Below are 25356 nucleotides of genomic sequence, written 5' to 3'. Positions count from 1 at the left end.
AGCAGCCACTATTGGCAGAATTGATCTGATCCACTGATCTGATGATTGAACTGATCCACTTCCAAAATCTGTGAAATCAATGGAAGCAAACACTAATGAGTATGTGTGTGTGTCTCAATGACTGTGTAGTGTTTATAGCATGGAGAACAATTACTCATGTGTTGTTTATTCCGGGAGCTTCACAGGCAGGCATTAAAAATAAACACTTTAAGATAAATGACTGGTCTTCTCAGCTAAACTGCATGTTCTGGTGAACTCTCTGTGTAGTCACTATGGAAACAGGGCCTTACCATTTTCACTACAGCCTTGGTTATTATTAATATTAAAGGGTATCTGTGTGTAATTACGAACAAAGGGGCAATGCAATCTCACTCAAGACATGATAAACTAGACCAAATATTTTTTAAGCTTTCCTTAAATTGAAAATTGATTGGTTAAGACTAAAAAGACAAGAACAAATCCAGCCGGCAAGACAAAGGTATAATGATTCTTGGAGGAAAAAATGTGCTTTCAAACATTTTTATTTTTAAATACTGGGTTACACAGCTGTCAGATAATCATCCAGCTGATGGGAGGTCAAACATGCTGAGATCTCCCCTCAATATAGTAACACAAGTCCCGGGGGTCATATCATATCATGAAATATGAATGATGCAGTTCTTTGCTCCTGCTCACATTTAAAGCATCTTTTAAATAGTGGCATTTGAAAACCTCATTTTATAGACAGAACAAGTGCACTTAATTCTGCCACGTCATGTTGTCTCAAACCTGTATTACTGACAAACAGCATAATTAAGCTGTATAAATATTACTTGTAGGCTAATTAAATTCACTAATGACTAATTAATAGGCTATTGGCTATTTTTTATTAATTCCAAAATGTATAAAGCCCCATGTAGTTTTCATCCTTATTAATAAATGACCCATTTGGATTCATAACGCGACCCAGTCACGCTTTTACTTACCTTGCTCTGAAATTAGCCTACATACAGTAGGCTACTTTAATAAATATTTCTTCTGTTAATATACAAATGATATTCAGGCCATAATGAAGAGTGATAGACTGATTCAAATGTTGTTAGGTGAAGTTGTACTGCGTCAATGACATGCTCCTCCTGAGTGCTGACGCACGCTTAGAGCAAATGCTCCTCATCGTAGTGAATGCATGCAGCTCGACTGAGATATCATCTCACAATCCAGAAACAACATCGACTTCCAGCATCCTGCGAGAAGAGCCTCTGGGAGACCTACTGCGAGCCGACTGGAGGCGGAGGTGCCCTGCTTTTATTCATTATTTTACTCACAAATCTAGAAGCGTTTCCATACAGAAAAAAAGGCATGGGAAGTCTAAACATATTACCTCAAAAACACAGCAATGATCGCTGGATTTAATACATTCATTCGCGTATCTTCAGCGGTGTGAGGAGAGGATAGGTGAGAATGAATCGTTTGTCTTGGTTATTGCGCAGGAGGTTTTTAATAGAAATATCCGACTTACTTTCTTATAAATGGCCATATTGTTTCACATTGAACGATATATTAGGTATGTATCATGTCATAAATAACAGAAGGGGCGTGATTAGCCTACAGTCAGTGCTGTAGTAGCCTACTAGACAGCGCGCCTTCTGCTTCATTCATAAAATCAGTATCCGGAGTGAAATCGGTTTCTCTCTGCTAAATGTCACTCACATATAACCTACGACAAATTCATCCGCTGCTTTCTGCGTCATGTGACACCATCGATGCAGGCGTCATAATATACAGTAGACCATGTTTTCAGAATAGCTTGTAGGGGACAGCGGGGCTAGTTGTCACACTTTTTACTCTCAGTGTAGGTTTATTTTTGGGGGTCAGTTCTTGTAGAAACATATATCTGTCTTCATCTGTAAGTCGCTTTGGATAAAAGCGTCTGCTAAATGAATAAATGTAACTGTAAATGTAATATATCTCAATTAATTGACAACAAAAGTTTCAGAGGAAGAAAGCACATGTAAAAAGTAGTCTAAAACAATATATGAAACAGGCAGCAAACAGGTAACATACAAAAATATAAGAGAAACAAAGAAAACAATAATACTTTTATTCACTAAAGACTTGTTTCAGTTCAGCTTTGGCATCATAGCAATATATTAAATTAATATATTTTAAAATGATCACAAACGGTTATTTTAAGTTGTAATAATACAGTATTTCTCAGAATTACAGTTTTTACCTGCATGTAAAATTAAAAAGCGTGTAATATAAAGTAAATGAAGTTTTTGTAAAGAAAGAGTTTGCCTTTAGGTTTTATGGTGTGGTAAAGTCAGTGTGAGTAATGGTCATTGATCCAGATTGCATTTTTTTTTTTTTACATTCAGGAGCTATTCAACAGCGAGTATTAGCCTATAAGAAAATGGATGATTCACCATCAAAGCATCTTCTTGGCTCCAAGAAGAGAGTCAAAATCCACCCAAACACAGTGACGGTCAAATACGCCACTCACTTTCCCCAGCCTGGAGACGAGGGTTATGATGACGCTCCATCTTTTGAAGACTTTGGCTCATTTGTCGAAGAGACCTCAGACAGCAAGCACCTCACTGACAGCAAGTCAGGCAGGACTTTTTTTGGCGCGCTTGAAAGTCGGTCCAAACTGGCTAGGGATCAGAACGAAAAAGGGGTCGGAGGTCAGCTGCAGAGCTTCGGGGAGGCCTCTGTGTTCGCCTCACGCATGACATGGGCCGCTCTGTTCGGGGCGGCTCTGGCCCACGGCTGCGTGGCTCTCATCACACGTCTAGCTGCTGACCGCTCTAGGGTGCCATCGCTCGAACTTCTCTTTATCCGCTCCGTCATCCAGGTGTTGTCCATCGTGGTGGTGTTTCATTACCAGGAGCCTCCCTTCGGTCCTCAAGGCTACAGACTGCGTCTTTTCTTCTATGGCGTGTGCAATGTCATCTCCATCACGTGTGCGTATACCTCCTTTGCCATCGTCCCGCCCAGCAATGGCACCATCATGTGGAGAGCCACCACAACGGTTTTCAGTGCCATAATGGCGTTTTTACTCATTGATGAGCGACTAGGAATGACAGACGTGGTGACAGTAGTCAGTAGCGTCTTCGGCCTTTGCTTGGTCATGATTCCCAACATTGTAGGCGAGCACCGGTCTCTGGGTTTCTGGAAGGAGGCCTTCGGCTACACCATGACAGTGATGGCAGGCTTAATGGCGGCCCTGTCCATGATCATATACCGTGCCATCAAAGAGAGGGTGAGCATGTGGACTGCACTCTTCACCTTCGGCTGGACCGGAACCGTATGGGGAGTGTCCACTATGTTCATCCTGCAGGAGCCCATCATTCCATTAGATGGAGAAACGTGGGGGTATCTAATTGGCATCTGCGTCTGCTCCACTGTGGCATTCCTGGGGGTCTATTATGCCCTCAACAAGTTTCATCCCGCACTGGTCAGCACCGTTCAGCATATGGAGATCGTTGTGGCTATGCTTCTGCAGCTGATTGTGCTCCACATGGTCCCCTCAGTGTATGATATCATCGGGGGTCTCATCATCATCATCAGTGTAGTCGTGCTGACAGCCGTAAAGCTTTTCTGGGTGGGCAAGAGCAAAAGACAGGAGTATGAAGAGATCCTCGACTCACCGATAAAGTGATCAAAGTTATTGTTTTATAGATATTATTGTTGAGTCTGATTTGTCAGGCCTTGAATCACAGGTTTTTGCTTAGACACTAAAAGTTATTGTGAATGTTTGAGAAAAAGCTATATGTGAAGTTTACAGTATGTAAAGTTTATTCATTGATGAAGTGCCATTGTGAAGTTGTCTTGGTGTATTATGTGAAGCTCAAAAAGGTGGTGGATTCTTCTCGCCCGTTATGAAGTAATTATATATGTTTAGCTATGTCATATAATGTTTCATTAGGTAGTACATCAAAATAAAGGCTGCAATGACAACAAGAGATCTTTTCATAAATATGCACTGCAATTTTCCAAGTTGACATGGTCATTAGTGCCCTCTGTTGGTATTTTGTGACTATATGGCCATGAGAAGTGGAGCAACAATTTTTGGCACAGCCTGATTAGCCTGAGTAAATCACATCAGTTTTGCAACAGTGATGTAGTAATGATTCACTCCAGAGTCTTACTCAGTTTTAACCATTGTACTGTAATAATATGTTTTGGCAAGGCGTTCTCAGATTTGAGGTTAAAGTCAAAAGGTTGCATAGTCTCTGTAACAGACCCAAAATATTTGACAAAGTAAATAAAAGTAAATGCATTTTCTTGGAATAAAAAAGCCAATGCACGATCCATGCAAACATAAGATTTTTCATACAATCATAATTTCATTTACAACACCTGAATATATCAGAGTTGTATCTTTAAAAAAATAACAGCAAAAAGTGTAATGTTTCAAAGTGAAATATTTACAAAGATTTGTTTTCTCTTTAATAAAAGCATGTATTTATTTCACTGTGCATTTGTATGAGAATCTAACCATTTTTGTTAAGTTATAAAAAGAAAACAAATTCTTGAAGCACAATAATATTTGTCCGTGTTTTGAAGGTTTTATAGGACTTTTTCCACAGTGTTTACAATTAAGGTGGTAGGAATGGCCAAATAATCACATTAAAACTTGAATAAAGCTAGTGAATTTATATTTTAATAATGTTGCTTCAAAAAATAATTTTAAAAATGCTAAAATGTATAAATAAATATGTTTGAAATTAATTTAATGCTTAAGTTTAAAATCAAAAAAGATGATGAAACCAATATGTGAGTTGCAGTGGTAAAGTATCAAATCTTTCCTATACATTTTATCTGTGGACTGTATGACATCATCTAAGTGTGCAACCATGTCGTCATAACAAACACTCAAACACATTAATCTCAGTGCATTGAAATTTGTAGGCTTAGATTTGTGGGTTTTCTGATATCATCGGCACAGGCATGAAGTTCATCCCATAACATCATGTGCAAGCATTTATTGCCTCCCTTGAGAAATAAACCGGTCTGGATCAAGGACCAATCAGTGTTGTTACCGCTGCTTCAAAGAATGGCAGCCTGCTGGCTCACTGAAATCTGAGTGTGTGCTGGAGTTTAGCTCTCTGACTGTAGAGAAGTGATTGCTCAGAGGCCTCATAAGTTGCAGATGTGGTCTCTTGCTCAGTGGACTTCTCACAATATCACTCACAGATGGACTTTTAATTCTTAAGAGTTTGCACACTGAATTCACCTGAAAAAAACATTGCTTGAAAACATGTTCATCAGACAAACAGCTACATCCTAAAGGATCCTTTTATGTGTTGGAACTTAGTAAAAAAAAACTCATGCTAGGCAAGGAAATAATAAAAAATTATATTAAATAAAAATAATAAAATAAAAAGTAGCTTTGCAAAGACCTGTCCATAGCTTTTCATTTGATTTTAATTGATTTGATTTGATCAAGGTCTTTCCAGGCATGTCAGGTGATTTGAAGATCCCCTGAAAAGAATCAGTTTAGAAACGGAGAACTGAAACAGGATGTGTAAATCTGAAGTGAGTGGGCTTTGCTGTGAAGTGTCACATGTCATATATCTCATAAATATCTTTATAGCTTTGCATGTTCCCGAATTCTCATGTTCTTTAGGTCATTTCGGTCTGTTTTGTCCCACAAACCCATGTCTCTATGGATATCAGTTTCAGCCACTCTCTCCCCATCACCACTGTGAGACGTGTCTAACGCTGCTTCTCAAAGCAGAAGTTCAGTGTTGTGAGGAAGAAAGCCTTAGTGTTTGAGTCACAGCACACACGGTTTGGTTTATACTTGGCCTTCCACATTGATTGGATGTTCCTGTTTTTCTGATAGTTTGCAATTTAGAAACTTTTAGATCAGATTTTAGCAGACCAGACTTCATTTGTATAATTCATAAATTGTTAGTTTATCATTTATAATCAGCGGATCATGGATTGAAACTTTTTTTTTTATTTACACTGGTCTATAATTTATTGCTATATCAGTGTTATCATATTGGTCTGGCAGATCAGTTTTTTGCTGGATAACCTTCAGACTGGACCAGAGTTTATGCAGGGTTTAAAAAAAGGAAAATGTATTTCGTCACTTGTGTTTTTTTGAAATGCAAATAGTAATGCAAATGTCTCTTAATATGTGGCACAGCTATGCTGTATTAAGAGCACATAGATAAAGAAGAAGGTTTATAAAGTCTTTAACTTTCAAAGTGAAGACTACGATGCTATTTTACATTTGATTATTCAGTTTCTACCTGGACACCTACAAACATGAAAAAACGTAAACATACATTAATGCTACCCTGTGTGTTGGAATAAAGTCATTCTATTTATTGATTTGTGTTATTTACACAATGATTAAATTGATTATTATTTCAGAAATATACAGTGAGCATTGGCGACAGAATGTGGGCGTGTCAAGACATGCAAGTCAAGTGACAAAAATTAAGAATTGTTTAACTATGCAAACCACAAAGGAGTGACAACCAACAGGAGTAACGTGTGAGTGCCACTAACAGATTCTTCACTCCTATTAAACAATTTCAAACAGGCCCCACTGCTGCAACCTGCACTGGGGCCCCGCAAACCCCAGCTACGGCCCTGCTCCTGAAAACACATGATGCCTGGTACCCTTCCCATTTCTATGATATGTTTTTTTAAATTCTTGCCCATTTGCTATTAAGCTCCTGCATTCCATTGTATAGTAGTAGGAAAGACATTATACAGCTATGTATTATTACTGTTTATGTATAGGAGCCATATCCAAAGCAGCAGTTCCTTCCTTTGCTTTCAAAATCCCATGGATCTCCTCCGCTGTAACTCCTGTTAACTTGAGATATTTGTTAGAACATCCTATGATAATCTTTAACTTGTCCGATTTCCTTCCCACTTGTGAAGCACTATTAACCACCTAAAAAAATATGAATGCCACAAAGTCAGTTTTATTCATCATAATATGTAGATCTGATTCATTCCTCTCAGGATTGAATCCTTTCTGTGTATAGGATTTCTCCCTGAATCCTTGCACATCAGTTCTCCTTGTTTCAACTATTCCTTTTACCTTGCGGGTAGCTTCTACTTATGTAAAATTTTGCGCGGTTTTTATTTTTTGAACTTCACAAGCTTCTTGTTGTAGGTCCTCCTCTGCATTTACAGATTTACCATATTCATGTTCTCCCCCACATTTTGCACACTGCATTTCCCTTTACAAAGATTTGCAGTAGGTCCCATATATTGACATTCGAAACATCTCAAAGGTCAAGGTATGAACTCTCATACCAAGAAGCTTACAAATCCTAGCTTCACTCTAATCGGAAGAGTACTGCCTTCAAACTGAATCATTACGCTCATGCTTTCACATCTTTTCTTGTCTTTCCAAATCTGCATGCTTCTAGCAGAGATGACTGTGCCTCCACTCAGACTTCCTTTAATATCATCCAGGTACTTCTGCGCATGCTGTCCTTCCTCCTGCCAGTGTTTTTATTTTCAGAATTTTTTGCTTCTGTTTTTCATCCCAGAATTTAATCATTCTTGTCAAGTTCTGATCTATTCCTTGTGCAATTCCCCACTTGAAAAGGACAATCCCTCCACACGAAGCTTTTAACTGGATTTCACTCAATAAACAGCCATGGGAACAGTTGTTTGTCTTATTTACCATTCCTTGATAGCAGTAAACAGGTGAAAAACCTCAAAAGAAATGACAAATACCAGTTATTATTTGAGTTGACAGCCAAACTAAACAATTCTTCACATTCACCTCAGATAAACACAGTACTGTCACTACAAAATACAAGGTTTCCACTTTTAAGAAGTATTTTCATAGTAAAGAATTATTCTAAGGCATCATTGTAGCCACACAACTATATATCCTTTACAAAACAATCAATTGTTATTTTAATTTTCAGAACCTTATCTTTTAACAAAGTATCTTTAGCCAAATAATTTTAGACTATACATTTTTAACTGAATTAAGAACTTTGTTTTTTAAGATTTCTACAAAGTTGAAATTACTTTTAACAGTTTCAAACACATTCTTTGTCAAACAATGAATTTGGAATTTGGTTACCCCACAAACAACATTTGAAGTTACAAATACCACTGCAAAAGTCCTATCAAAGTCAACAAGAGTTCAAGAGTTTGTGTTTTCCAGAGTACCATTAGCACTGCACTGCTTAAGGCAGTCTAGCCAAACATGGCCAATTGGCGCTTACCGGCTGTCCTTCACAGTATTGTGGAAGGCTTGGTCTTGCACAGTCACCTTGATGACAAAGATGGTTTCCTTGGTCTTGTGGTGCCTTAAATGCTCCTTTGAGTGCAGTCTAAAGACAACAAAGCCAGGTACTGGCACACTCAGATTACCTGGAAGATTTGTTCCACCTGGTTCACCACTGATTGAAGGAGGAGGAGTTTCACCACTGAGGAGCTCCCAGGCAGTTTGTCAGCACAATTATTCTTCCATTGCTAAGACAAGAAACAGCTTTCACTACTCCTATTTCTTTCTCGACTGCTTTTGATAGCTTAACAGGATGAGTTTTTTCGTTCTGACTGCTTAGCAAAAGTTATTATGACTTTGATTTATCTTTTTTCCACCTCTTTATCAGCGTCAATTCTCGCAATTCTTACTTTATTAATTGTTTGCTTACAGTCAGATCCATCACCCATTTTTTACTTTATTGTATCTTACTTCCTGATAATCCATATCTTGATTATTGTCGCCATCTGAAGTATATCCCCACGCCATTCTCCCTTCGACTCCTGGAAAGCCTTGCAAACTGGATGGGCTATGACTCTCACTTCTGTTTTCCATAATTAAGTGAAGTCCAAACTGAATGACATGTGGCAATATGTTTTTTTGTTATTCCATTATTTATTTGTCTGTTGCATGAAATCCCAGCACGTTAACCCTCATTTCCAGTGAGGGCGGCTGCAGGCGTTTCCTGTAGTAAACAGCTGTCATGCATTTGTAGGTTTCGGAGAGGTCACAAACGCTTCAGTGTTTGTGATTTTATGAGGGCTTTGTTATCCTTCCTTCAAGCAGCTAAAGGAAAATAAAGTGAGGTTCATTTTTGGTGCTGCGATTGTTCCAGATATCTCGTAATCATTTGTGGCAGATGAAGAGAATGCTGTAAAAATTGTGAGATACTAAACATAATCATGAGATAAAAACTAAAAATAATAGTCAAAATTTTGCAGTAAAAATTCTTAACTATGAAGATGCTAAATCATTATTATGTCATACAAATTCTAATTATGACACTAAGACAATTATGAGAGAAAAGTTAAAAAAATTATATGAAAAACCATCATTCTGAAATAAGTCATAATTATGACATAATACAAAATTATGAGATACAAAATTATAATTATGAAATATAAATCAAAAGTATGACAAGTCAATGATGAGACAGAAAGTCAAAATTATGACAGAGTAATAATTAAAAATAAAGAAAATATCCATGACAGATATGAGATAATAAAGTGGATTGATGCTCATTTAAGAGGTAAATTATGAGATAAAGGGTAATTATAAAAATATAATTATAAAAAACACTTTTCATAATTATTACCTTTTAACTCAAAATATGAACTTTTATGTAATAATTTTGACCTTTTATATCATAATTATGAGTTTGTATTACATAAGTTTGACTTTTATATGTCATAATTACCATTTTTTATATCATAATTATGATTTACAAAAGTATGGACTTCCATCGAGTTTTTAATAAGAGTTTATTATCGTCTTTCTCTGCCTCTGTAGCTGTGCCTCTTTCTCTCTTTAACCCTCACTTACTTTTTCATATATAGCATGTATGCCTGTCCCCTTTGTCAGTCATTGAACCTTCTCACACCTCTCAGGAAGTGATTCTGCTCCCTTTAACTGTGAGCTCATTCCCTGAAATTACAGCTCTGTTCACTGGACCAGGTGCTCCAGTCCAGAGGTACATCTGACAACCTTTATTTCACAACAGCTCTGCAGGTTTGTAAACAGATGACAGCAAGGAGAGCTGGGAGAAGCTGCTCATGTTCAGTGTAGTCTACTCACATTACACAAAATACTGATCCACTGGGGGACCAACTATTAAATGACCCATGAAGACCCATACATGGACAATCAAACTGCAGTACAACCTGTAGATTCACTCTCCATTATATACACCGGTGGTACTCATTTGATTTAGTTTAATAACCCAGACACCCTCTTTTCCTTTTTATATTTTCTGTAAGACTGTTCTGGAAAAATACGTCATAAAAAGGGTCATACCCGGTTCTCATATTTGACATGCTCATTTGATCTTTTAGTTGAATTTTTAGTAATATTAAATCCTTTTGTCATTTATATTACTATTATTATTTTCCTTACAGCTCACTTTTAGTTTTAAATTCACCCCAGTTAGTAATTTTAGAGTTTCAAACTCATACTGAGACTGAGAACCGCAATTTGCCTGTGATATTTATCATTATGAAATACAGGTCCTAGAACTGGTATAACTGCTCCTTCACATGAACTGCCAGTGACACCAAGTTCATTCATGTATACTGACAGAAAAGTATACCTTGAATGCAGTATAAGCCTGTTAAATGTGTAAATGTAAATATAGAATGCTTATTACATTTTTACACTTTACAAACAATTTTATCCAAAGCGCTCTAATTCATCACAGAGCCAACAATAGTCATAGTGTACAATGTTTATTAGAAGGCTAGATAAGAATAACATTTTTGCATGTTTTGTGGCTCAGCAGGCCACACAATCTGTCTGTAAATTATAACAGTGATGTAGATAGTTGCCTTGAGTTTCCACAGAAGACCCTGTGAGTGTCTGAGGCCAATACAGAGTCTACAGAAAGGACCCCTTGACAGCCATTGGCTGAGGACAGTCATGTGTGTGGGGTGGAGAGTCGCTCTGTCAATAACTCTGGACTTTCAGGAAGTTCTCATGGAAGAGCTGCTCCTCTGTTACACACAGAGAGAGCAAGAGAGAGCGCTAGTGTGTGAGAGAGGGGGGCTGGATATGGCCAACCTTTTCAAACACTTCTTTCGTGAGTACATATTTATTATCTTTTCTCTTGAAGGACTAAAAATAACACTTTTGCTTAATATAGTTGTAGCCATTCCCATGTATCCATGTATTTTTGTATTAAATCTCTGAAGAAAGAACCGTTATTTTGAGTTTCTTCATACTGGATGTGATTTTTAAGTTGTACTTGTGTTGTCAGCACTTTGTAACTGCTACTGTTGTTATTTTTATGATCAGCTGAACGTGGGTTTCAAAGACTGTATGTGCACAGTATAATGTAAATTACAGTTATTTTCAGTCTGGTATTATTCAGAGTATGTGTTTCTCCTCTATAATATTAAGAATACAAATATGTTATTAAGGGTTGAAGTGCATAATGATTTGTTGTTGTTTTTTGTAAACCTGGATGAGCCACTCATCTGATGTCACACGCACATCTGCGAGCACATTGACATACATTTAACAGGGCAGTTAGGCTGCACTCAGGTACTTTTTTCTATACTATTGGCCATAATAGAGGGAGGAAATAGCACCAGGCCCTTCGGGGTCGCTTGGACACTCTTAAAAAACAAAAATCAAAGCTAGAAACCCATAAAGGCTCCCGCTCCCTCAACCTCCTCTACTGTCAACTGGAGCTGCTCTGTGAAGGCGGACGGAAGCTCTCTAATTCAAAGCAGATTTCTAGCTCAGGAAAACAGAAGGATGTGAGGCAGTGAATAATTAAAGCCTTTGACTAAGGGTTTCTTTCTCTCTCATTGTAACGCATTCAGCATTTCCAAGTGTTTTATTCCCCGTATTACAGTGGACAAGTGTCGTGACTTGGCAGAGTGAAGCAGTGGATTTTGGAGGACAAAAGAACAGTAGCAACGGGACAGAACTCTTCAACAAACAATACTCCTTATTTGAGTATTTACTTTTTTCACACTCGTTTTGTTTGCTCACTTTTGAATAGCCAAACTTGAAAATTCAAGAGAAGAGGGGGAAACTGCAGGCTGTTCTGATGGCCACCTGCCAGCTCTCTTTCTTGATCTCTGCGTCTGCCTTTCTTTCTCTGTATGTGCATTAGTAAGCCGTGGAAGTTCAGAGAAGCTACTGTATAGCAAACGGAGGCGTGACCAATTCCAGCAGTTTTAGTTGTGTAATTTTGCATTCAGAAATTGTGGAAAATTAGCCACAAAACAAACTTATCGTTGGTTGAAATGGGAAAAGAAAAGGGCAGAGCAGCTGTGAGGTCAAAAGTGAACAGAAACACATGCAAGTTCATCACGGGTTTGTATTTGCTTTGAGAATTAATGGCGCTACCTTTGCTGACAGTTCTTGGATGCTACATCTGTTTGAGAAGAGACTGTTTGTCTCATGACGTCATTGGTTGAGTAAGCTCAGTCTGTAAAGAAACAAAGGAGGGGTGATTTGGCTGCGTTCGCTCGGTTTCTGTCGTGGATATGAGAATGCGGCTTGCCATGGGTCACATTACCCTGATAATCACACTCAGCTTTTTTGAAACCTGGGCTGAGCGAGAGATCTCATTCAAAACTGAGGGCAGATGACAACAAAATTATCTTCAGTCATGCTTCTTTGGAAAAATGGTGAAATTGGAAAAAAGCCACATGCAAACTTCGTCAGACATATGAAAACTCATTTTGGTTACAAAACCTATTCTTTGCATCCCTGTTCAGTTTTGAGTTGAAGTCCACTCGAAGACTTTTTGACCATCTCAGTGCTGTTCCCAACCTCTTCTCATATTGAACAAAAGCAGATAGGACACAGTGCCTCACGCTCCATCCTTGAGACACGTCATGAAGACAGTTAAGATCTGTGTGGATCCTGCTTTTATTACCGTTTTCTGGAATTTGCATTGAAAAAAAAACTCAATTTCAGTGGCTTTCCCACAAGCCTGCATGATGCTTTTACCTCTTGAATTGTTTACGTCACAGATGACCATGAAAGCGATTTATCCCTGACAGCTTGTTTCCCTCCAGTGACTTTTTATGTTTCCATGGTCGTTGGAGTACAGTGACTGCTATGGATGAGTTTGGAAAGTTTAATTTTGATGGACCAGATGAACTCTGTAATTCAACACATACGAATGAGTTAACTGGAACACAAGGCTCTTTTATATTTCAATGCTCTTTCCCACATTTTTTTTTTTTTTTTCGGGTGTTTATTTTACAGGAAGCTCTAATATCACTCTTCTGCTTTTTCTTCCTGTTGATATTCATGGATGGGCAAAAAATAGATATCCTTTTCATTTGGAGAAGGCGATCCCTTTTTTTTTCTTGGACATTCTAATAACTGTGTTTTATTGTCAGTACGAACAACTCTTAATTATGAATGCATCTCTGGTTGAAGGGAATTATGAATATGTTTATGAATAAGTGTATCAGTGTGGTATACCATTACATAAGTGTGTCATTTACATATACCAGCTATATTTCAGATGAAACACTATTCAGAAGTTTGGGATCATAAAAAAAGATAGACATATATGCTGAAACTATAAAAAAAAGTTATGATGATTTTTAAAATAATATTTAAATAATAATAAAAATAGTTCTGTTAACCAAAGTGCCACTGATATAACTGCACATATTTATCTAATTATTCTGACTGTTTGAAATAACAGTATTATATTTACTACATTTTATATGTAAAATATTATTTGAAATGTATACATTTATAAATTTCATTTCAATCTTTAAAAATATAGAAAAGAATTTAAAAGGCATTTGTATATAAATCAAATACTTATTGTAAAATATGTCAATTGTAGTATTTCATTATTCTGGTCTGGCACCTTTCGTAGTATTAGCACTGTTGAAAATGTGTAAAACATAATTTTTTTAATTGCTTGAGTGTTGGGTACACTCACATTTCTGAAGCCTAAATTTAGCTTCAACAAAGGTCAAAAAGAAACATGTTTCTGTGGAAACTCATCAGCCTATTGTTCTTCTGAAGACTTTTCCGTTGACTGTTCTCTTGAAAGAACGGCACAAACTGGATCTAACCAGTACAGAGAGAAGTGGACGGCTGCTGCACAACAACAAAATGAGGAGCACAAGAAACAACCCCCTCACTGGTGCTCAGCTGGACGCTTCATTGAAAACTATATGTGTCAAATAATCAGTTTCATCAGCAACAGTTAGGAAAAGACTGTGGGAAGCTGCTGGCCTTTAGACTGAGTTTCACAGATATGGTTTAATCTGTAACTTAAATAAGCAAATAAGAAGTTGTGCTGGGAATTGTTCAAATAGGAGGCCGATGAAAAAAGCCTTTAACACCTGTGGGAAGTGCTGCAGAAAGCATGAGATGAAACTTGGCGAACATATATCAGTTTATTTAAAAAACTTTCATAGTGATTCCAAACTTTTGAACGATAGACATATTTTGCTCCATATGTTTCTCTTCCTGTGTATGCAGAGATGCTTGTTTTGAGGCTTGCTAGAATAGTTGCAAATGATTATAAAACAGCTTTTGCATCTTTGCATCTTTATTATGATCCACATTACTCCTAAAGAAGAATAAATGTATGTTATAATTTATGCAGACACACAGACTCATCCAGTGGATTCGGGCCCAGAAATTAGTGTTTTAAACTGATCAAAATTGACGTTTCATTACCCAGTAACTACATTTGAATTTCGGGGTGTGTTTTTCCTGACTTGATTTCGTAGTCATGTAAAACAGTTGATGCAAGAGACATGTCAAACATGGATGGCATGTCAGTTTGTCAGTGTTTAGATTATTGGCATACTCAGTTAAGTCATGAAGACACAGTTGGTATAAATGATTTGCAGATTTGAAGTCTGTAGCATATAAATTATTACGGTTTTGGCTGTCAGCTGGTCTGTGATGGTGCAACTGGAACATTGTTGTACAAATTTAACAAAAGTGGGACAGAGGAGAAGAATAATTCAATAGAAAATACAAAAAATACTTTTCTTTTTTTTCTTTTACACATATAAATTGTTACATGTAAGTGGACTTGTAACATGTATTTATTAAATGATTAAGATGTACCACTATGTATTTTTTTAAGGAAATTAACTCTTTAAATTTACAGTAAACACATTTATAATTTTCCAAACGATATCTATTGAATAAATGCTACTTTCTATTCATCAAAGAATCCTGATAAAAATTAATAATTAAAATATTTTTTTTTTTTAAATTAAGTAGCTCAACTGTTTTCAACATTAATAATAATATCAGTGTTTCTTGAGCAGCAAATCAGCTTATTTTTTCTGAAGGATCCTTTTACACCGAAGGCAGCTGACAGGAAAAACTAGAAAACTGTTATATTAAATTGTAATAATATTTCACAAAATTGCTGTATTTTTAATGCAGCCTTGTTGAGCATAACAGACTTCTGTTAAATCCTTACTGACTCCTCACTTTTAAGTTCGCATAATAGGACTAGATGTTATAATTCTCTGAACTCTGAAAAAAAAAATCTGTATTTGTCTTGTTTGGGGGTTAACTGTGGTATCATATGAGTGTAACCTTAACAATTTCACATTATAAAGCTAAATCCTGTCAGTTTCTAATGGTAAAGTAGGACCATGCTAGCTTGTGAACAGCACATTTGCTATTTAAGAAACACATTGTCCAAATGCTCTTTTTACATAATTCTTTTCTCCAGGGATTGGGAAGGTGAAGCAGAAAGGCTGTATGCTAGATTTGCCCTCCAGCACAGAGAAATTGGACTGTGATGAGCAACTGTATGACCTCCATCTCTCCGCACTGGTGAAGTTCGACTACACCGCTGAGCGGGACGATGAACTCTCCTTGGTGAAGGGCACAAGGATCATCGTCATAGAGAAGTGCAGCGATGGTTGGTGGCGAGGAACCAATAATGGCCTTTTTGGATGGTTTCCCTCCAATTATGTCACAGAGGATGTGGATGGGACGATGAGGGGCGACTCCATGAGACTGACATCTGTGGGGCACAATAACAACGGCTCTCAGGTTCTGGAGACTGTACAGGCACTTTATCATTTCAGCTCCGGCAATGTCGAAGAGCTGAATTTCAACAAGGATGAACTTATGGACGTGTTGGAGAAACCTGAGAACGATCCTGAATGGTGGAAGTGTAGAAAGGAGAATGGGCAAGTGGGTTTAGTGCCCAAGAACTATGTTACAGTTGTGCAGAAGACACATAGAGAACTGGGGAATTCAGGACCACTTTCTTCAAACTATGACATTAAGCCTTTTATGGGCGGAAAGTTTGGAGGAAAACCATGGTACTATGGCAAACTGACACGGCATCAGGCTGAGACGGTACTGAACCAGAGAGGAGTGGATGGTGACTTCCTCATCAGAGACAGCGAGTCTATGGTAACTCAGTTTAATTGAAACTGGTTTTAAAATTGAGATAATTGAATTTTTTTACATATTTATTTAATACAATAGTTCACCCAAAATTTAAATGTTAATCCAAATTTACTCAAAATCAGGCCATGCAAAGTGTGATTTTCATGTGAACAAATTCAGCATGCCATCACTTATTCACTGTGCTGTGAATGGGTGCCGTCAGAATAGGAAGATAAAAGCTGATAAAAACATCACAATAATCCACAACCCAACTCCAATGCATGAATTAACCTTTTTGAAGTCTTTATAATAAACAGTTCCATCATTATGCTATATTTTTTTTAATTTTAAACTGTTATATCCGGTTGAAATATAAGTCCTAATTGTCTCGCCTGAATCAGGAGAGACATATGCACAGATCAAGTACCATTTACAAGCGGAAACAGTCCAAAATAGTTCTAAACAAATATGTCTGTTGATTTTGATGTGAAAGGACAACAAAGGATGGTCTTTCTAACTGGATTATGGATATTTGTTTTTTCCAGAAGTGACGGTTTAAAGTTAAAGTACAACAGTGATGGATGTTTCTTACAAACACGCAGCTTTTCTCTTTAAAAGGTGATAATTGATTGATTATTGTGATGTTTTTATCAGCTGTTTGGACAGCTGTTTTTATCATTCTGCCGGCACCCATTCACTGCAGAGGATCCATTGGTGGGCAAGTTATGTAATGCTAAATTTCTACACCTGTTCAGATTAAGAAACAAACACATCTTTATTTCGGATGGCCTGAAGAGCAGTACATTTTCAGCACATTTTCATTTTTGGTTGAACTATAATTTTCATTTTCACTTGTGCTTTGTTGTGAACACAACGTTTCATTTTTTACTTTCCAGCCAAACGACTTCTCCATCTCTCTGAAGGCAGTGTACAAGAACAAGCATTTCAAGGTGCAGCTAATAGATGGGCTCTACTGCATTGGTCAGCGCAAGTTCAGCTCCATGGAGGATTTGGTGGAACATTACAAAAAGGCTCCCATATATACCAGCGAATATGGAGATAAACTGTACCTGATTAAAGCGTTAACCTGAGCCTACTAAGAATTACAGACTCTATAACATCTAACCCTGTTATTCATCTGCAACAACAGGAAACTATGTTGACTGTGCATTAAGATTTTTGATGAATAACTTTTGATGAAATGTTTAAATGTAAGTGTTAGTATATTTACAACTGCATACAGTAGAGATGTGTTTGCTTCAGCATTGCTCCGATTTAGGATTTTCAACATTTAAATGCAAAGTCTAGTATATCAGGATTATAAGCTATTGTTGTAAGTGTACAGCTGTTCCAGTGCAGCAGTCCAAAAATAATTTCCTCACTTGCCCTTTGTGTGTCCTTTATGTTCATGCAATAGGCTTATTGTGATTGTTCCATTTTGAAATTGAAAGAGTGTTAGGATACTTAAAAAGTGGAGAATACATCATTCTAAATGAAATAGCAATGCAGTTTCTAACTATACATTTAATTAAATGAATATAAAGAGCCGGTCTCATGACATTTCTTGCTATGTTACTTTACAATCTACACTGAGCTTTTACAGAGTCTATTTTTCCATTTCTATAGCCCATTCAGAGCTGAACCACAATGTTTTGTAAATCTTCTACTAATTTGTAATTGTAACAACTTGTATACTGTGAATGTTGTTTCCTTCCACAGTGAACTTTTAGTTTGCTTTTACTTAACAATGATAAGTGCAACTTTTAATAATAAATAATAAAGTATTATACATACAAGTTTGTCTTTTTATTAAATGCATTTAAGCTTTTAATCTATATCACACAGTTTTTATACAACATACTTTTATATCTATAAGCTACATACCACAAAATATACAAAGAAAATAAAATTCTGGTTGCCTTGTTAACTTTATAAGCCTGAGTTGATATAGTTTTTCTATAATTTATTTATAGTTTATAAAACTGAGACCAAAGGGGGTACTGCAGCACCTCGGGATCCCTATATTTACTGCACCCATTACATTTCACAAATTAAAAAATGATACATAGCCAATTAAGAAAAGAAAAGGTTACATATGTTTTAAAAAAATGTACAGTCACCTATTTTTAGGCCCTTACAATCATCTAATAAGCAAGCCAGCATAGGCCTGGATAACCAAAACAACACATTCAATCCAAAACACACTGCCCATGTCCCCTAATAGTATAATGCTGGAACCATACCTGAGTTAATATTTTAGCTGAAAGCAATGGAAAACAAACGTCTCGACTGATTTGTTTACAGCAAACACAGCTTATTTTCACTTCACATTCTTATTCTGACTGCACACATTCACTGCAGAGGATCCAAAAGTGACCAAAGTCTGTTTACTGTTTACAAAATTACTGTTCTGTTAGAGAAAGAAACTAATCTAGATCTACTTCTAGTCCACGCTCCAAAACAATAGATGGACCTTAACGTTGGTGCCACCTGCCATAAAACCGAGGAAGAAGAAAAAACTGTGCAGTTTCAATCCTCGCACTACTTTAATTTATAAGAATGCAGTATTATGTATTGCAGTACAACATGCGCCATTCATTTTCTCCCGCCATTTCTATCCACTTAATTCTTCTGACACGCCTAACAGTCAGTATATATTGCCCTCTAGTGGTTTAAGTTATCTTGGAATGAATCTCAGTTAATAACAAGAATGACATGTGCTTGTGCTGTAGGTCAATAGAGGAGAGATGGTGTCCATGGTGAGGCAGCCGCAGAACCCTATGACCGAAATGCGGTGATTGTTGTTAATGTGTCTGGAAGTCAGGTGGGGCACATCAGGAAAGAGCCTGCAGCCCCAATGGCCTACATTATGGACAACAATTTGGCCAGTATGGAAGGGTATAGTAGTTCCTCAGTTTCTTTTCTATATATTTGTTATTTGTTGGGGTTGTTATTGCAATTTGATTGCAACAGATTACTTTTGTGTTTGATCTCCCTAATAGGGTTGTGTCATATGGAGAGGAAAAATACATTTTCAATGCCAGTAAACCTCACACTCTGGGGCAAAGAGGAGAACCGAGAAGCTGTGCATAATCAGATGAGATTGCACTGAGGTCAAAGGTTCAGCCATTTGTTTATTTGCTTCTTTATTTTAGTTGGTGAACGCATAACACTTATATTATTGATATTTTATTATCTTAGGAGGGACTACACAAACATTTGTGGGTAGAGATCTGCTTGGTTTGTCTTCAAAAATATCTGCCATTCCTGGCAAATTCCATGTGACGGATGTTAGTTATAAGATGTCCAAATGAATTATTGTTCTTTGTCTGGATTGACTTTATATGGTCAAATCTAGATCAGTGGTTCTCACAAGTTTTTTTTCCCCTACACAACACAATATCTATAAAATCTCTGTATAATCACGCATTACAAAGTATAAATAATATTAAATACAAATAAATAAATGATAAGCCTTATTTATTTTAATATTCTTTAATATAATATGAACCATATTTACTTTTTCCTTGCCTAATTTTGTTTTATCGGATGCACAGCTGTTGACGTCAACAACAAATAATATGGGAGGCTTGTTTTTAGTTTTAAAAGGCGATAAGTTGATATATTTTGCTGTCTTAACTATACATAGTATGATATGAGGCATGATGATATAGTTAGTTTCATTTAGCATTCATTTAACATTCTATTTTTCATCGATTTGGAGCAAACAATCAACACACTAGTAGAGAACCACCAATCAATATGTTTATGGTGCTTTTTGCACAATTTTGGTGAACTGAATAATAAAACTTATTTTTGTTAAATCATAATCAGCTGAACATATGCCTTTGACACACTATTTGTTGATTTAATGGGGGATAAAACCAGAGAAATGGAGCCAGCAGAGGTGAGAGCACAGAAAGAACACACATCTGTTTTTTGTACCGTCAATCTCATCTCATCCATCAGTCACTTACAGATGTCTCTGTTCATGTCTGTCCGTGCAGGCAGTGTGCACTTCCCTGCTCCAACATCAAAAGCAGGCGCTCTCTTGACCTCTTGTGAGAACGGCAACGATCTGCCCCCATTCTGGGAGGAGAAGCATGGCCTCTACTTTACTGTTCTCACTAACTTTGATATAAAGGAAAGGCCAGAAAAAAGTGCTTGGTGGGATTTCGGCTGATGACAAATGTATTTATTATTTATTTATTAAGTCACATTTGTTGTAGAGTATTAACATAGACAATCATTATATTATTTTTGGATGGTGGATTTAAATCACAGTCTCATGTTTTTGCTGCTACAGAATGTTTGTCATTACAAAATGCTAAGCCATGGTGAGGGAAACCAATCTGTGGATCTTTTAAATTGATAAAAATATCATAAAATTCACCATGAAACTTTACAGAGTTCTGTTTATACTAAGTTAGGTGTCATTTGCACTAAGTGCCATGTCGTTCAAAATGTAAAAGCTTTGTTTTTCTTCAGAACACTATTTAAGATATTTTGGATAAAAACTAGGAGGCTTGTAACTGTCCAAGTATGTTACACTGTCAAGGTCCAGAAAAGTATGAAAAGCATGTACTGAAGCTGCAGTCAGAGCGCAGGTGGATCCTGTCTGGTACGTTCACTTAGGAGGTTACCTGTTTACTCTTGGATTATTTCTTCATTTCCGTGATGTGTTGCCATTAAATAGTTGCAAAAGAACAGATTATTAATGCCTATGAAGTCCATCTAGATGACGAGTGAGGTTCGGGAGTGTCTCATCAATCAGATCACATTGATGCTCAGGTGAGGAGTGCGCCATCTGTACTCTTGTATTGGATTTCTTGATATTGTTTGTTCCTGTCTCACAGGAGCAGGCCAAATTTCCCCTGTGTCGTGCTCAGATCAAGACCAAACAGAGGATGGACCAGCCAACGGGGAGAACTGCGATCAAGTTCCAAAGTAATTTTTTACAAAAGACTTATGTAAAATAAAGGTTGATGTTTTGAACAAAAATACAAATCAGCAACATTTTCTTCACAATTTTCAACGTTGATAAAAAAGTTTCTCAAGCAAGTCGGCATATTAGAATGATTTCGGAAGGATCATGTGACACTGAAGACTGCAGTAATGATGCTGAAAATTCAGCTTTGACATCACGAGAATAAATTACATTTTAAAATATATATTTAAAAGGGAGAAAAATAGTTTGCTATATTAATATTTTACAGTATTTTTAAACAAATAAACTAAGCCTTTGTGAGCATATGAGAAAAAAATTGCAGACCCTACACTTTTGGATGGTAGTGTAAATATTTCACCTTGCTTTTTAGGGCTGCTTTTGTGTGTGTGTGTGTGTGTGTGTGTGTGTGTCTAAGTGGGGGGGGGGGGGGGGGGCAAACAAAAATGTGGGAAATGGTTTCAGAAACTAAAAATCTTCCCATACTAAATACTTATTGAAAGTTGTAAACATTGACATATTTCAATAAAGTGCTTTCCATTACGCAGGTGGATGCTTTGTTGAATGCAGCCTGTTGAAGCTCTGCAATGAAGACCCCACTGTGAAGAGTCTTGTAGCTTCTCAGTTTACCAGGTTTATGGATCTTACAGAAGATCCCTTGGGGTATTTTTCATTGCTGAGGCTACTATAAACTACAGACTATACTACATACCAAAAGAAGTAGCCATTAGTGGTTCAGAGTGCTGACACTGCTTCAGTCTGCAGGGAATATGGATTCTCTTTCACACGGTTGGATGCTCTATGGCTCAGAAGACCAGAGCAAAGGCCATTCAGGATTTTCAAGACTTCTCTCCAGGAAGACCCACCATCATGTTACTGTCACTCAAAACTGGAAAGATTTGTGTTAATCTGACCGCTGCTTCTCAGGTCTTCATGATGGATCCAGTGGGTTGAATTTCCCCAGGATCTGCCACTAGGTGGCAGCAATGTCGTTGTTTGAGGACAGTAGTAGGCAACAGGCGGTCCGTGGGCCAAAACTGAAAATATATCTGTCTTGACAGAGACAGTTAATCACAATCACTTCGTCTTAAGTGATTTTGACACTTTAGTGCCATTTTCTCTCACCAGCGAGTTTAAATGTTGTCACTCTGCACGAAATAGCGTTCCTTCAGCACGCAAAACAATTTAACAAATGCGCTTTAGTACGTGATGATGCCAAGGAATGATCCTGTGTAAAAGTAAACTACGTCAAATAATTATTACAGTAAGTTAGGCTTTAAAATGATACACATTTATTATTCGCAATATGGAAAGAGCAAATAAAACCTAGTTCGTTAAGAGCATGACTCAAACATGCCATTAATGGGCTTATTCTGTACTCTTTTATTTTTGGACTTATTTTTATCCATTCTGCAATGTGGCTTTTTGTTAACGACTGTCCAACTATAGGATTTAAAGGGGTCATATGATGCGATTAAATATTTTCCTTTCTCTTTGGAGTGTTACAAGCTCTTGGTGAATAAAGAAGATCTGTGAAGTTGCAAAGACTAAAGTCTCAAATCCAAAGAGATATTCTTTATAAAAGTTAACACTCGTCCAAGCCCTCTGAAACAGCTCATTCTAACACGGCCCCACATATCTATGTCAGCATGTGGGAAGATTTGCATAACGCAGCACAGATGTTCAAGCAAAGAAAGAAGGTGTACCTTTTATTCTCGTTGTAGTATTGTTGTTGCCACCACCGGCATGTCATATAGATGCTGTGTGTTTCACTGTGAAAGCAAAAGTACTTTGTTTTCCTTCCAAAAGTAGATGTTATCTGCTTCGTCATGCCTGGATCTGATCCGTGCTGGTCACTGAGGAAATACATCAACTTTGCGCTGTGGTTTGCCGAATCAACTTTCACCATGGATGAAGGAGCGTCCAGCCCGGGGTCATCACATGCGGTTGCTGCAAGACCAATGGACGCTCCTTTGTAGAATCCGCCAGCTGCGCCATTCTCAGAAGAAACTATATATAAATCATGTTTATATCATGTTTATAATGGGTTTATATCATGTTTATCATGTTTATGTCTCGTCGCTCCGGCTGAAGAAGGCTTCACAATATGTTAAGAGGTGTAACATTTCCATCACATGCTTGAGGCATTCGGAAAATGACAATGTGCTGGATAGCTGACCAATCACAGCACACCTCGCTTTTCAGAGAGATGAGCCTTGTGAAAATCGATGAGTTTCAGAAAGGTGGGGCATAGGTAAAACAATCATGTACAGTATGTGGAAAATAATGTTTTTTTTGTATGTTTTTTTTTTTTTTACCTTAAATCGCATAAACACATTTCATTACACCAAATACACCAAATAATGTTATTTTTAGCAGCATCATATGACCCCTTTAACACAGAGTAACCGCTCACTAAGTCTGAGCCTCAGACGTCAGACCTGATGCATATGGGATACAAAAGTGGAAACACTTCTGGAGTGTTGAAGTCGTCATCGCATTGGTTGAATTCTACAGGCTTTCTGCTAGAAATGTGTGTAGCGTTCTTTAACATTCCATCTGGAATTATCCAAGTATAGGTCTCTGCAAGAAAGTGATGGGAGTTTATCATTTAAATTGCATGATTCAGAAACACCCAGCAGTTTGAAAACCCCCACATGGTGACAAATGCCCACTTTTGCCCTGCAGAGACCTAAGTCTCAAATGATCCCCCTTACCCAACCCCACCCCTAAACCTAACATCATTATGACGTCAGCCATTCAGGTATCATGGTGTAAAACACCCTGATCTGGTAACTCCCATTACTTTCCTGCAGAGACCTATACTTTGGCTACGCAAGACTACAACCCACTATCAGTTACAAAAGAGAATGTAAAAGTCTATCACAGGCAATTCTAGTTCTATTTTTGAACAATTAATTTCTTAAATTATCTTTTAATTATATATATATATATATATATATATATATATATATATATATATATATATATATATAGTGGCAAACTTACTTGACAAGCTCTTATCTAAGAAATGTATTTACTCTTATGTACTCAAAAGAGCTCATTTGTTTGTGTGTTTTTTCTCTACTGTTTGTTCAGGCTTGGACTCCCGCAGCAGAGGATCAGTGTGTTGATAGATGTCATAGACTGGGCCAGAGCAGAGATGTGGTGATCACTAAGGTAGTCTTTTATTCATTGCATGGGAGGCACTCAGAGGAAAGTTAGCAGCTGATTGCAGCAATAATTATTACACATCTGAGATTATTCTCATTGTTAAACACAGTGCTGACAAATGATACATGATATTAATGGTTTTCTTATCAACTCGTGACTACAGCTCTTAACATTAATGAAAATAACATTAAAAAACCTTTAAAAAATTTTTTACAGTTGGGGGAAATTGTTACATCCTTAGAGAGTGTGATCTGGCACTCATATTCTCACCGTCATGTTTTTCAAAACCGGTATGACACTTTGTTGAAGAAAGTAAGTCGTGTAAGGTTGGAATGACATGAGGCTTTAAAGAATGACAATATTTTAAAATTGGGGTGAACTATACCTTTAAGACCCAGGTAATCAGTTGAATTAAAGGGACAGTTCACTGGTGGTTTACTCCCACTCACGCCGTTCTAATCCTGTATGACTGACTTTCTTCTGAACACGTAAGAAGGAATAATGTGAGCAACAAAATCTTTGTTGACTATTGACTTTGACTACAGAATATCCATTATGAGCATTTTTCACTTATATTATATTCAAAATGAACCAAGAACCATTAATTACGCTGGTGAGACCGCCGTCTGACTGTCATTACACCAGTCATCGACTGAAATTCATTAGTGTTTAATGTGACAGTAGCTACGTTTCTATCCAAAATTGTGGGTTTAACTAGTGCGGAAAATTTGAATATTGCATAAAACATTTGTGAATAAAGCACGGTTTCCATTCTGTGTTCAAGAGAACAAAATCATAACTTCCTGGGAAACTAATGCAATGTAACTGAAAGTTGCAGCAACCAGGGAAGCATGTGACCCTTTTATTCCTGAGATGTGCAATGAGATCAGTCCACCGTTTCAGTTATCCAGTACAT

The 25356-nt window shown here is 37.1% G+C and overlaps 2 protein-coding genes across 3 annotated transcripts; both read left to right on the top strand.

The window, feature by feature from the left end:
* Positions 1 to 1109: 1109 nt before the first annotated feature.
* On the top strand, positions 1110 to 5381 carry LOC128028903 (solute carrier family 35 member G2-like). 2 transcript variants are annotated; one of them, XM_052616236.1, is made up of 2 exons: positions 1110 to 1273; positions 2358 to 5381. In XM_052616236.1, the coding sequence occupies exons 1-2, from the start codon at positions 1162 to 1164 to the stop codon at positions 3638 to 3640; spliced, it is 1395 nt and encodes a 464-aa protein (XP_052472196.1). In that variant the 5' UTR covers positions 1110 to 1161; the 3' UTR covers positions 3641 to 5381. The 2 variants fall into 2 exon arrangements, with proteins under 2 accessions (XP_052472196.1, XP_052472205.1); XM_052616245.1 differs by lacking the exon at positions 1110 to 1273 and adding an exon at positions 1288 to 1434.
* Positions 5382 to 10947: 5566 nt separating this feature from the next.
* Positions 10948 to 18117, top strand: LOC128028898 (cytoplasmic protein NCK1). The gene is made up of 3 exons (XM_052616224.1): positions 10948 to 11033; positions 15651 to 16345; positions 17218 to 18117. Exons 1-3 carry the CDS (start codon positions 11006 to 11008, stop codon positions 17410 to 17412), a joined length of 918 nt encoding a protein of 305 aa, XP_052472184.1. The 5' UTR covers positions 10948 to 11005; the 3' UTR covers positions 17413 to 18117.
* Positions 18118 to 25356: the final 7239 nt, after the last annotated feature.

This window comes from Carassius gibelio, chromosome A2 (assembly GCF_023724105.1).
Source record: "Carassius gibelio isolate Cgi1373 ecotype wild population from Czech Republic chromosome A2, carGib1.2-hapl.c, whole genome shotgun sequence".
NCBI lineage: Eukaryota > Metazoa > Chordata > Actinopteri > Cypriniformes > Cyprinidae > Carassius > Carassius gibelio.
Note: the sequence above shows the minus strand (reverse complement) of the source record. Positions and strands in the feature narration are given on the sequence as shown.

Excerpts from the sequence above, each read along its gene's own strand:
- LOC128028903 (XM_052616236.1), top strand. The coding sequence starts at position 1,162 with ATGCATGCAGCTCGACTGAGATATCATCTCACAATCCAGAAACAACAT. Across the intron at positions 1,274-2,357 it reads CGAGCCGACTGGAGGCGGAG|GAGCTATTCAACAGCGAGTA; the intron begins GTGCCCTGCTTT and ends TTTTACATTCAG.
- LOC128028898 (XM_052616224.1), top strand. The coding sequence starts at position 11,006 with ATGGCCAACCTTTTCAAACACTTCTTTC. Across the intron at positions 11,034-15,650 it reads CCTTTTCAAACACTTCTTTC|GGATTGGGAAGGTGAAGCAG; the intron begins GTGAGTACATAT and ends TCTTTTCTCCAG. Across the intron at positions 16,346-17,217 it reads TCAGAGACAGCGAGTCTATG|CCAAACGACTTCTCCATCTC; the intron begins GTAACTCAGTTT and ends TTTACTTTCCAG.